At 45.6% G+C, this 12,775-nt stretch overlaps 2 protein-coding genes and 1 long non-coding RNA gene across 5 annotated transcripts in view; 2 read left to right on the forward strand and 1 right to left on the reverse strand.

Moving 5' to 3' along the window:
• The window catches only part of ERV3-1 (endogenous retrovirus group 3 member 1, envelope), a 38,482-nt gene that overhangs the window by 22,057 nt on the left and 3,650 nt on the right, over window positions 1-12,775 (forward strand). The window contains exon 1 of one of the 3 annotated variants that reach the window (XM_065540902.1): window positions 186-332. The exons of 1 other annotated variant lie outside the window; for it this stretch is intronic. The gene's annotated coding sequence lies outside the window, so the exon portion shown is untranslated. Of the gene's footprint in view, window positions 1-185; window positions 333-12,775 lie in introns of those variants that run through there. One more of the 3 variants, XM_065540903.1, reaches the window with a different exon arrangement.
• LOC141409848 (uncharacterized) overlaps window positions 161-12,775 on the reverse strand; it is a 32,081-nt gene continuing 19,466 nt past the window's right edge. The window contains exon 2 of the long non-coding RNA XR_012432370.1: window positions 161-273. This is a non-coding gene — a long non-coding RNA (uncharacterized lncRNA). The remainder of the gene's footprint in view (window positions 274-12,775) is intronic.
• The window catches only part of LOC102119566 (uncharacterized), a 45,842-nt gene continuing 33,252 nt past the window's right edge, over window positions 186-12,775 (forward strand). Inside the window, 1 exon segment of the mRNA XM_065541901.2 lies at window positions 186-332. Coding sequence (XP_065397973.1) covers window positions 330-332 — 3 coding nt within the window. The 5' untranslated portion in view covers window positions 186-329.

Raw genomic sequence — 12,775 nt, forward strand, 5'->3', positions numbered from 1 at the left:
TCTGCCTGAAAAGGCTTAGGTTTCTCTCTACATTCAGCCCAGCATCTGAGCACATCTTCTGTCAATCAGGGTCTGAGGGGGTGGGGCCCTAGGCATTATCCAATTAGGGACGCTGGGCTGGGACCGGTCCAATCAGGCAGGCAGCAACAGCAGACAGGACGGCTTCCGGATTTGGCGGGGCCTTTGTCTCTCGCTGCAGCCGAAGCTCCTGGTCTAGTCTTCACTGCTGTGTGTCTTCTGCTCCCAGAGGCCCAGTCTCTGTGGCCCCGTTACCTGCAGGTATTGAGAGATGCACAGCTAAGACCCCAGGACCCCCTGGAAGCCTAAAAATGGTGAGAGTGCCGGGTCCGACATCCCGAGAGAGGGGCGGGGCTGGTTGGAACTGGTGGGAAGTGGCTGTGGCGGGACTCTGGCCTACCCGCAGTTGGCTCCAAAATCCTCGGCCCAGAGTTCTTCTTGGCGCAGCTCGGCCGTCAGTCCCCTTCAGCCATAGGATGGCGGCCGGGCTGGCAGCAGGGACCCCGGGAGTCCTGTCTGCGGAGTGACTGTGCCCTGGCCTGGAGTCCTCTCTGGGCAGCTCTGCCCCCACTGCCGCATCCCTCCCTGATTATTGTGCAGGGACCACGGGACGGTGGTCAGGGGAGAACACTGACTCGGGGTATGGAGTTCATGAATGGGAAGAGCTTTGGTCCGCGGGGTTCCCAGTCCCCCTTTTTTTCTATTAAAATTTGTGGAAGTCACCGCAAAAATATTAAAGAATTTAATTAAAGAGTAATTCAAGAATTGCAGAGCACCAAGCTATGTTTTGTAGTTTGTGGTTTATGGAAGGGGCTTGAAGAAAACACTTTTATAAGGTTCATGATAAAGGAAAGCAAATTTAATAATTGGTTAGGTAGAGTTATGTAGTTTCTTAATTTGTACGATCAAGGTGGAAATTTCCTGGTCATGTAATGAGAGGTTAATTGGCAGTTTACAGTTGGTTAAGCCTGAATTTTATTTTCCCCCAATGTAATACTTTAGAAAAAAAGCATTCGAGTTAGATTTTTTTGAAAGAAGCAACCCTAGGACTGGAGCCACCTCAGTCTAATTGCCTGCCATTTAATTATTTTCACACTCCACAGGGGACTGATTTTCCCTGCATTTTTCACTTCTTTCTCAAGCAGGGTCTCAAGACTCCTGCCCATTTCCCATTCCTCCAACCTAACTCTGGCTTGCAGTAAAATACTAAATTTCCAGTTCCTTCTGACATTCCCAAATGCCAATTTCCCCTCCCTAATTCATATTATCAACTATTTGTCCTTTAATGTACACTTTAGTGTACATTTTAGTACCATATTTTCATCATTTTTTGACAAAGCATTGGATGGCATTTTTAAGAAGATTTGTTTTCTGTTTGTAAATATTTCCCAAGAGAAGAAAGCAAAGAATAATCCCCTGACACTGTATTGTAAACACTGTTCTGTGCCTCCTTTCCTTTTATTGCCTGTAGGCACAGAAACCTTATCAGAATATTTTTGGGTCAAGGTTTCCCTTTGGAAACTTTATAAGGTAATGTGTCCTCAGCCACCCTTCAGTTTTTTCCCTGGTTCTGGGTTTCAGTACTGTCTGGGGATAAATCAAGATATCCGCTGTGGCTATGTATGCTAGAATGTCTAGTAAATTTCAGCTCCTGGCCTGGAATGAAACTCCGAGTATTTGGGAATGGGAGACATAGGACAGCCTGAAGTTGGAGTATAGCCTTTCAAGGGATCAGGTGGATGCCCCGGGGTCCGAGAGGAGTCTCCTGGGATACTCTTCCTTTGAAAAGGAAACCCTTTGAGAAGTTAAGATTGTCTTCAAACCAACCCGGCTTCAATTTCTCGAGACACATTGCTGGTCAGCCAATCAGATGTTGGTATTGAGGGAAAAACACAAATAATTACTGCCACCTGGATTCTCCAAGAATTCTGAAAGAGAAAATAGTATCCCAAAAGACAAAAAACAAACAAACAAACAAAAAAAACCAAAATCAAACCTGGCTCCAGTGAGATGGTGCAACAACTTGCAAAGCGAAATACACCTTGGGGCACTCACTGGGGCCTAGTGCAGTGTCTCCAGAGAGGGTGGTCACTGAGCACTTAAGTGAGCAGGATGAGGGTGGGAGAATCTCTCAAGTGATTGGGTGGCCTGACTTGACACATGAGTCAGACACATCTATTTTTTAATGAGCACCGCTGCTCCCTGGGTTAACTGTAACTTGCATTTTATTAGTAGGACTTAAAAGATAAGAAAATATTTACAAAGGGCATAAAAGAGGTGGGGATCAGAAGAAAATCAGTATCTAATCCTATATTCCATTTCTTAAGAATACTCATTTAAGGAAGACTCTGTCTCAAAAACAAAAACAAAACTCATTTACCTTTTTCTTTCCCACACCGAGTTTAGAAATTTTCTCAGGTGTGTATTTTCGTTGTTGTTTTTGTTTTGTTTGGTTTGGTTTGGTTTTGAGACGGAGTTTTGCTCTTGTTGCCCAGGCTGGAGTGCAGTGGCTCAATATCAGCTCACTGAAACCTCTGCCTTCCGGATTTAAGTGATTCTCCTACTTCAGCGTCCCAAGCAGCTGGGATTACAGGCATGCGCCACCATGCACCAACTAATTTTTTGTATGTTTAGTGGAGATAGGATTTTCCATGTTGGTCAGGCTGGTCTTGAACTCCCAACCTCAGGTGATCTGCCCGATCTCCCCGCCTTGGCCTCCCAAAATGCTGGGGTTACAGGTGCGAGCTATCGCGCCTAGCCAGGTGTGTTTCTTTAATTTAGACTAGGTGACGTCCAACAGAATTCCAAGGTTTAGTTTTTAGAGTGCTACGAAGGAAAAGAATAGGGAAAATTTCTCTTCCATTTTGGCTATAGAAAATGAATACATTTCCACAAGAAAATGTGGTAGATAATTGGTGAGTTACATGGATTCATGAAAACATCAGTTCCTCTTTTTGCAGGATACATTTGTTATAGTGAATACCTCTGTTCTATACCCTATCATCTTGATATGTGATGTTAATGCTAAATTTTATGAGATGAAACTTGGTATCTCCTAGAAGTGCTCCCATATAACTAATTGTTTACTACATGATTTTTAATGGAAATAATAAAATAATATATTGTCTTAAAGGAAGAAATGCTTTTGTATTTCTTATTGAGGTATGAAATGTAAGTACCTTAAAATTTCCTTCCCTTATATAAACACTGTGTTTGAGTAATTTTTCTGAATTTTTCAGTTTCAAAAACCAAGTGAATAATTCTGACATGGAAATTAAAGCTTGTGCCCAGTGACCCCAAGCTAATGCTAACATTGAGCCTGCAAAAAGAGGGGAGGTTCGTTCTTTCTTTCTTTTTCTTTTTCTTTTTTCTTGACAGAGCCTTGTTCTGTTGCCCAGGCTAGAGTGCAGTGGCGAGATCTTGGATCACTGCAGCCTCTACCTCCCAGTTCCAGCAATTCTCTTGCCTCAGCCTCCCAGGTAGCTGGGATTGCAGGCAGGTGCCACCACATCCAGCTAATTTTTATATTTTTAGTAGAGACGAGGTTTCACCATGTTATCCAGGCTGGTCTCAAACTTCTGACCTCAGGTAATCCTTGGTCTCCCAAAGTTCTGAGATTACAGGTGTGAGCCCCTGCGCCCAGCTGGGGAGGGAGGTTATTAAAGGTCCAGTTCGTTCTTTCTAGGAAACCTTCCCTGCAGATGTCCCAGCCTGCTGACCCCAGTCATGGAAGAAACCTTTATACTGAGAGAAGCTACAGAGCCCTGGAAAGCTGGGGACCCACAGGCATATGCAGTTAACATTAAGATAGAATGGGATTGGGAGGGTGTTACTGAAGATGAAATTGTTGCTGTTTTGAGGCAGTTTCTACACTTTGTAAAATAGAGCTAAATTAGGTTTATGTAAAAGAAAAAATTGAATTCTAAAAGAATATTGCAACAGAAGGAAGTACCAACTATAAGAGCTTTAAGGATTGCAAAGTTTAAACAGATAGAGGCTTTCTTTCTTAGAGAGGAGCGAAAAAGATTAGAAGGTCAGAGGGGAATAGCAAATGGAAGATGAAAAAAAATCAGATTTTAGATCAGAAATTGTTTTACCATGAAGTCAGCAAGTTTTTAGGAGGAACATAAAATGGGGTTGTATGTTGGCTCAGACTGAGGGTAGCTCAAAGTTCAGGAGCCTATGGAAAGGAGATAAACTTAAGTAAAGTTTCATTAAGAAGTATTTTAGGCTGGGTGCAGTGGCTCACACCTGTAATCCCAGCACTTTGGGAGGCCAAGGTGGGTGGATCACTTGAGGTCGAGAGTTTGAGACCAGCCTGGCCACCATGACAAAACCCCGTCTCTACTAAAAATATATATATAAAAATTAGCCAGGCATGGTTGCATGTGCCTGTTATCCTACCTACTCTGGAGGTTGAGGCAGGAGAATTGCTTGAACCTTGGAGGCAGAGGTTGCAGTGACCCAAGATCGTGCCACTACGCTCCAGTCTGGGTGACAGAGTGAGATTCCATCTCAAAAAACAAACAAAAAAGCATTTTATTTTGACCACTGAAGACAAATTTTGCTAATTTTTTAATACAACAAAGAAGAAAATGTGCAGAGTCAGTGTCTAGTTATGTGATAGATCGGACAAGAGAGCACCATCTAAGTGATAGTGAGAGGATGTTTCTTTCCATAAACTGTTCCTGGAGAACACAAAGGATAGAGAATTTTATTAACGCTGTTTGCGTTATTCCACTTGAGTTTTCTGGGTTGTATTTTGTATAATAAATGGGTAAACATAACTACAGTGTTTTGCTGAGTTCTGTGAGTAGCTCTATAAAATTATTGAACTTGAGAGATTTATGGGAGTCCTGAATTTTTAAACAGTATCTCAAAAGCATAGATGGGCCCATAGGGTTTGTGACTGGCATCTGCAGTGAGGACAGTGTTGTGGGATTGAGCCCTGGATCAAGGTCTGTGCTGACTCTTGAGTGGGGCCAAAATTCCAATTTTAGACAATGTGTTGATTTTGAAGAATTGCTTGGTGTTCAGCAAACATTACAATTTTGGTGCCAGAAGAAAGACATCTCAGAAGCCTGGCCTGGAATGGAACTCTGGGTATCTGGGAATGAGAGACTCTGCTGTCCTGTACAGAGGCTGTCACACTGCCCATTGTCCTGGGATTTGAGGTCTCTCCCACTGTGAGAGAGGACTAAAAACTTAGAGGAAAGGAAAGGAGCTCTTATAACGGACCCCCTTTTCCCACCGCTGCCCCCTCAGGATTTCCACCCACTCACAAATGCACCCACTAGACATTGATGTGTCCACACCCCTCCCAGGACTAGGCACTACCCTCAGGAATTTCACTACAGCATTTTTCATCCTGGTGTTTCTTGCCAAAAACCCACAAAAGTGTCTACAAGTCTCCTGACATATTCCTATTCCCAGGCACTGAATCTGCAGCAGCAACCTGTTTTCTCTACCAATCTAGGGTTCTGGACTACCTGTTCATAATCTCATCTGCTTGCATGAACACACAAATAAATCAGAGGACAATCCCACCTGGGCCACTATCTGTAGCACAAACCAGTCCTTACACGTACATTACCCTATCTCCTACCCATGAATTTTTAATTTTTGGTTCAGGGGTACACATGCAGGTTTGTTATGTAGATGAAATTGTGTCACGGGGGGTTTGGCATGCAGATTATTTTGTCACTGAGATACTAAGCATAGCACCAAATGGGTATTCTTTGATTCTTTTTGTCCTTTCACCCTCCACCCTAAACTAGGCCTCAGTGACTGTTGTTTCTCTCTTTGTGTCCATGTATTCTTATTTAGCTCTTACTTAGAAATGAGAACATGCATTTGGTCTTCTGTTTCTGCATTAGTTTTCTAAGGATAATGGTCTCCAACTCTTTCCATGTTTCTGCAAAGGACACAATCCTTCTTTTTTATGCCCACACAGTATTCAATATATTTATGTACCATATTTTGTTTTTATTAAATATTTTATTTTATTTTATTCATTTTTGGAGACAGGGTGCTGAAGTGCAGTGATGTGATCTTGGCTCACTGCGGCCTCAATCTCCGTGGCACAAACAATTCTTCAACCTCAGCCCCCCAAGTTGCTGGGACTGCAGGTACATACCATTATGCCTGGCTAATTTTTGTTTTTGCACTTTTTGTAAAGATGTGATTTTGCCACATTGCCCAGGCTGGTTTCAAACTTATGACCTCAGGCAATCCACATGCCTTGGCCTGTGAAAGTGCTGTGATTGACCAGGTGCAGTGGCTCATACCTGTAATCCAAGCACTTTGGGAGGCTGAGGCAGGCGGATCATGAGGTCAGGAGATTGAGGACATCCTGGCTAACACAATGAAACCCCATCTCTACTAAAAATACAAAAAAATAGCTGGCGTGGTGGCTGGCGCCTGTAGTCCCAGCTACTCGGGAGGCTGAGGCAGGAGAATGGCATGAACCCAGGTGGCGGAGCTTGCAGTGAGCAGAGATGGCGCCACTGCACTCCCAGCCTGGGCAACAGAGCAAGACTCCATCTCAAAAACAAAAAGAAAGTGCTGTGGTTACAGGCATGAGCCACCGTGCCATATCATATTTTCTTTATCCAGTCTACCATTGATAGGTATTCATGGTGATTTCATGTCTTTGCTATTGTGAGTAGTGCTGCAGTGAACATGCTTGTGTTTGCGTCTTTATGATAGAATAATTTATATTTCTTTGGGTATAAACTCAATTATGAGGTGGCTGGGTCAAATGGTAATTCTATTTTTAGTTCTGTAATTCCCACAATTCTTTTCACAATGGTTGAATTAAGTTGCACTACTACAGGCAGTGTATATAAGGCAGGAAATATAAAAGGAAAAAATAGTAAAGGGAAAACAAGTCCTTCCCTGACCAGTCTGACTCACTCCAAAGTCCTGCTGAAGCTATGGTAACATTATCTGCAAGGCCAGATAGGGACCCCAAAAGAATGGGCTCCAGGAGCAGGGATGAGAAAAACAAGTTCTCCTTGTCAGTTTCCCCCTTTGAAATTCTTTCCCCGTACCATTATTCTTTGTTCTGCTCTTACAACTACTTTTGTAACTATTTCTGCAAGTTTGAAAAGATTTTGTAAGTTCCTGTTTTTCTTTCTGTAGCATGGCAAGGTCATAAGACATGTTGAAGTAAGATAGGGTCGTGTTGCAAAGCCTGTTGTAAAACCTGTCACAGTATGATTAACTGCTTTTGCTCTGCTTCTGTAAGACTGCTTTCCTGCCTCACAGGTTTCACACCAAAAACCTGATCCGCCCCTGTTGGTTGCATGTATAAAAGTCAAGCCCTGTCTCTGTTCAGGGCTCAGCCTTTGGATGTTTATCTGCTGGGCCGGTGACCACCTAAATAAAATCCTCCTGTTCCACCCAGTGGTCTCTCCAGCCTCCTGATTCCCGCAACATTTTGACGAGCCAGCCAGGAGGGGAGACTACAGGTTTACTGTCTCCTTTGCCTGTGGGACTGGAGCCCCGGGCCGGGGGAGACCCGTGACCCTAGGCACCATTGGGAGACCTTCAACCCAGAGGGAAGATCAGCTCTCCCATGACCTGGAGCCCCTCCCTGACAGTGCAATGGAACCTAAGGGGCTACAGGACGATTCCAGGACTGCACACTACAGGACTGCAGTAAGGTTTGGGCTCAAGGCAGGACCCATCCCATAAGGACGGAAGGGGAGCCTGATCACCTCCTGGGATGTATCTAGTAATCCGACTCAGGACATGAGAGGGGCCTGCAAAGTTGGAAGAAACTTACACCCCAATTGACCCAGGACGTGAGAGTGGCTCGCTAGGTCGGTTAAGAAAGGAAACTGGAAATGGAGAAGTGTGTCAATGCGTGTGAAAGAGACGGTACCAAAAGGAACCAATGTGGTGAGTGACATGTGTGGAGCTGCAGGTCTCTTAGCACAGACTGTACGATCTGAGCGAAGTGTGGAACTGACTGGGACTAGTGGCAAATGTCCTCCGGGGCTATGGCATATGGCTTAGGGAGGTGCCCCACAATTTATAGATTGTTCAGGTTCAGGACTTATACAAACTTATACAAACTTATACAAACCCTCCATAAAAGCTAAGTGGTGTCTGAAATACTCCTGCGAGGGACACGGTCTAATCAGTCCGAAGCAAAAGGATGAGTGAGTGTGTTATGTCATAACTGGGAGGAAATGGGAGGGAAGTCGTCGAAACCCACCCCATTAGAATATATGTTAAGGAACTTTAAGAAAGATTATATGGGGGATTATGAGATCAAGTTGACCCCCCAGAGGTTGAGAACTCTCTGTGAAATAGAATGGCCCTCTTTCAATGTTGGATGGCCGGCCAAAGAAACTATAGATAGGGAAACAATTGGCCGTGTATTTAAGGTGGTGACTGGGGTCGGAGGACAGCCAGGGCATCCAGACCAATTTCCTTATATTGACTCATGGCTAAATATAGTTCAAACTCGACCTGCATGGCTGCAGCCCTGCCTGGCATCTTATTGGAAAATGCTCATAGCTTGAGCCAAGCCTAAAGTGAAAGAAAAATCAGCTTCACCGTCAGCTACAGAGACAAAAGGAAAGCCACAAGAAAAACCCGTTTTGCGGGAACCACCAGAGGAGATAGAAACCACTCCTCCCTATGTGCCAATCTACTCCCCTTTACCAAGGGCAGCCCCTGAACAGCCAGACTCAGATGGTGACACACCCCAGGCTACACCTCAAAGGGAGAAATCTGAGCGCCCGCCCCAGGAGGTCAAGAAGGAAAATCAGGATGATCAAGCAGACCACCTTCGATCTGGCCACGCCAGAGTGTTGCAGATGCTCCTCCGTGAAACATGGGGACTTATCTATTATGAACAGGGGCAGGTCCAAGGGGGACAACTGACTTTTATTTACCAGCCTTTTTCAACCACTGATTTCCTAAACTGGAAACACCATACTCCCTCCTACATGGAGAAGCCCCAAGCCCTCACAGATCTGATGCAGTTCATTTTTCAGACACAAAATCCAACTTGGCCAGATTTCAAACAGCTCCTCCTGATGCTCTTTAACACCGAGGAATGCCAAAGGGTGAGCCAGGTAGCCCTCCGCTGGCTGGAACACAGTGCACCAGAAGGCACACTTAATGTCCAGGCATGTGCTCAGGGCCAATTCCCAGAGGCCAACCCACACTGGGACCCAAATGATGCAGCCCAATTATAGTACCTACAGAGGTACTGGGAGGCACTCCTGCAAGGGCTAAAGGAAGGTGGGGAAAAGGCAGTCAACATGGGGAAAATCTTGGAAGTGCTGCAGGAGACTAATTAAAGTCCTAGTCAGTTTTATGAGAGACTCTGTAAAGCATTCCGGCTTTACACCCTGTTTGACCCTGAGGCTACTGAGAACCAGCACATGGTGAACACAGCGTTTGTAGGGTAGGCCCAGAGAGACATCAGGGGAAAGCTGCAAAAGCTAGAGAGTTGTCACGGGCATCAGTGCCACTCAGCTTTTAGAAGTGGCCACCAAGATGTACGTTAACCATAACCAGGAGACACAGAGAGCCTGATCTGAGACTTAAGAAAAAGGCCAATCTGCTAGTGGCAACCCTCACAGAAAGGGAAAGTAGTGTCATGAGAGGGTGTAGACATGGCCGCGGATATGGAAGGGTTCAGGTCAGAGACCTGAAAGTCAGCCAAGGGTATGTAGGGATCAATGTGCGCAGTGCAAAAAGAGGGGACACTGGAAAGGTGAATGTCCAAAGGACAATGAAGAAAATGACAGAGAGTATAAAACTGGAAAACTGCAAGCCAAGGGCTATCGTGTCCCAAGGGAGTCAGATACCAACTTGACCAGGCTGGCGAGAACTGGAGAATATGAAGACTAGGCCAGACTGGGCTCCTTCTCTTTAGGCCCCCAGGAGCCCATGGTCACATTAGAAGTAGGGGGCCAGCTAATGAACTTTATGGTAGACACCAGGGCTGAACACTCGGAAGTGACCCAGCCCATAGGGCCATTATCTAAAGATCATACAACTATTGTTGGGGTTACAGGCGTCCCACAGAAGGGGCTGTTTTGTCAGCCAAGGAAGTGTGTCATCAGAGGATGAGAGGTCCAACATAAATTCCTATATTTCCCCAATTATCCAGTGCCCCTACTAGGAAGAGACCTACTCCAAAAGTTGCACACACAGATTACCTTTGGGTCACAAGGAGATATTTAAGCCTAACTCAAGCAAAGGCCATGGTGTTAACCCTCACCATCCCACAGGCTGAGGAATGGAGACTATACACAAAGGAAGTACAGGCACCAATGCAGCCTTGTACGCAGGAGGAAGAGAAATTATTATTTAGGCTAATTGATCAAATTCCTGGAGCTTGGGCTGAAGACAACTCACCTGGGCTGGCTGTAGATCAGGCACTGGTAGTGGTAGAATTGAAACTGGGAGCAACTCCAGTTCGGGTTTGTCAGTACCCACTTTCCCAAGAGGCTATTTGGGGTGTTTATAAGCATTTAAAGTGGCTCTATGACCATGGGACCATAATCCAATGCCAGTCACCCTGGAACACTCCACTTTTGCTGGTATGAAAACCATTGCCAGGACCAGGATCTGATGAGTATAGACTGGTGCAGGACTTGCATGCTGTAAACCAAGCTACGGTGACCATACACCCAGTAGTACCAAACCTGTATACTTTAATGGGACTTATTCCAGCAACTGCCACCTGGTTTACAGTCCTGGACTTAAAGGATGCTTCTTCTGTCTCTGCCTGGCACCAGTTAGCCCATCTATGCATTTTAATGGGACGAATCAGTCACGGGCATGGGGGGACAGCTCACCTGGACTAGATTCCCACAAGGGTTCAAGAATTCTCCCACAATATTTGGGGAAGCACTGGCCTCAGACCTCAAGGCATACATCCCACCAAATGACAACTGCGCCTTGTTGCAGTACATAGATGACCTTCTTTTGGCAGCCCCAACCCAAGAGGACTGTTATCTGGGAATCCAGGACCTCCTCCATCTCTTATGGAAAGCAGGGTATAGAGTATCCAAAAAGAAGGCCCAAATTTGCCATGAAAGGTCAAATATTTAGGCTTCATAGTAAGCCAAGGGGAACGCCGGCTTGGCCATGAATGAAAGCAAGCTGTTTGTGCACGGCCAGCTCCAACCACCTGGCACCAAATAGGGGAATTCTTAGGGGCAGCAGGGTTCTGCCATATCTGGATCCCAAATTTCTCACTTATGGCTAGGCCCTTATATGAAGCCACAAAGGAGGGTGAAAATGAACCCCTCCTCTGAAAGACTGACCAGGAGAAGGTGTTTAAACAAATCAAAGAAGCCCTAACTCAGGCTCCAGCCTTAGGACTGCCAGATACAACTAAGCCTTTCTTTCTGTATGTCCGTGAATTAAAGGGAATGGCTATAGGGGTCCTGACTCAAGTCAGAATCATGGCATCGCCCAGTGGCGTACTTATCTAAACACTTGGACTCTGTGGCACTAGGGTGGCCTCCTTGCTGTAAAGCACTAGCTGCTACCTCCCTATTGACACAAGAAGCTGACAAACTGACCCTGGGGCAACAACTGACCATCCGGGTACTACACTCGTTTATAACTTTAATGGATCAGACAGGGCAGCATTGGTTATCAAACCCAAGGATGACTCAATACCAAGGGCTCCTATGCGAAAATCCCTGCATAACTTTAGAAACAGTGAACACCCTTAAACCAGCTACTCTGCTCCCAGTTGAACCGGGAATCATCTTCCATGACTGTGTGGCAACAGTGGACGAGGTATTCTCCAGTCGAGGAGACCTTACAGACCAGCACCTTAAGGACCCAGATATAGAATACTTCACAGATGGAAGCAGTTTTAAGCTGGAAGGGGTCTGCTGGACTGGGTGTGCAGTGGTGACCTTAGACTCAGTGGTGGAGGCTTAGCCTCTGCCTGCTGGAACATCAGCCCAGAAGGCAGAGCTAGTAGCCCTAACGAGGGCTCTCCAGCTAACAGAAGACAAAAAGGTCAATGTTTACATGGATTCCAAATATGCTTTTGCCACACTGCATGTTCATGGAGCTATATATAAAGAAAGAGGACTCTTAACTGCCAGGGGCAAAGAAATAAAATACAAAGAATGAATTCTACAGCTCTTAGATGCTGTATGGGTCCCAGAGAAAGTAGCAGCTATGCACCGCAAGGGACACTAGAGGGCAGGCATGTCAGAGGCAAAAGGAAACAAAGGGAAACGAGGCAAAATGGGCAGCAGTGGTTACACCTCATTTTTAAAAAGAAGCCTTAGTTTTGCCCCTCCTCCCAGAGCCTCCCCTCCAGGAGGTCCCAAGTTACTCTCCAAATGAGAAGGCCAGTTTTGTCCAAGAAACTGGAAAATATACCGAAGGAGAATGGTAGAAATTCTCCGATGGGAGATTGGCCATTCCCAAAATGGTGGCCCCCAAATTCGTAAAGCAATTCCATCAAGGAGCTCATATGGGAAAAACGGCACTAGAAATGCTACTAGGATGCCATTTCTATGTGCCGCGACTCACTGCCATCACCCAAGCTGTTTGTGAACAATATTTAACCTGTGCCCAGAGCAACCCAAGACAAGGGGTCACTCGGCCCCCCGGAATTCAGGAAATAGGAACCATGCCCTGTGAAAACCTGCTCATGGATTTTACCGAGTTGCCCCAGGCAGGGGGCTATCGGTACATGTTAGTACTTGTCTACACCTTTTCAGGATGAGCCAAGGCTTTCCCCACCAGAAGC

The sequence above is a fragment of the Macaca fascicularis genome, chromosome 3, assembly GCF_037993035.2.
Source record: "Macaca fascicularis isolate 582-1 chromosome 3, T2T-MFA8v1.1".
Lineage (NCBI taxonomy): Eukaryota > Metazoa > Chordata > Mammalia > Primates > Cercopithecidae > Macaca > Macaca fascicularis.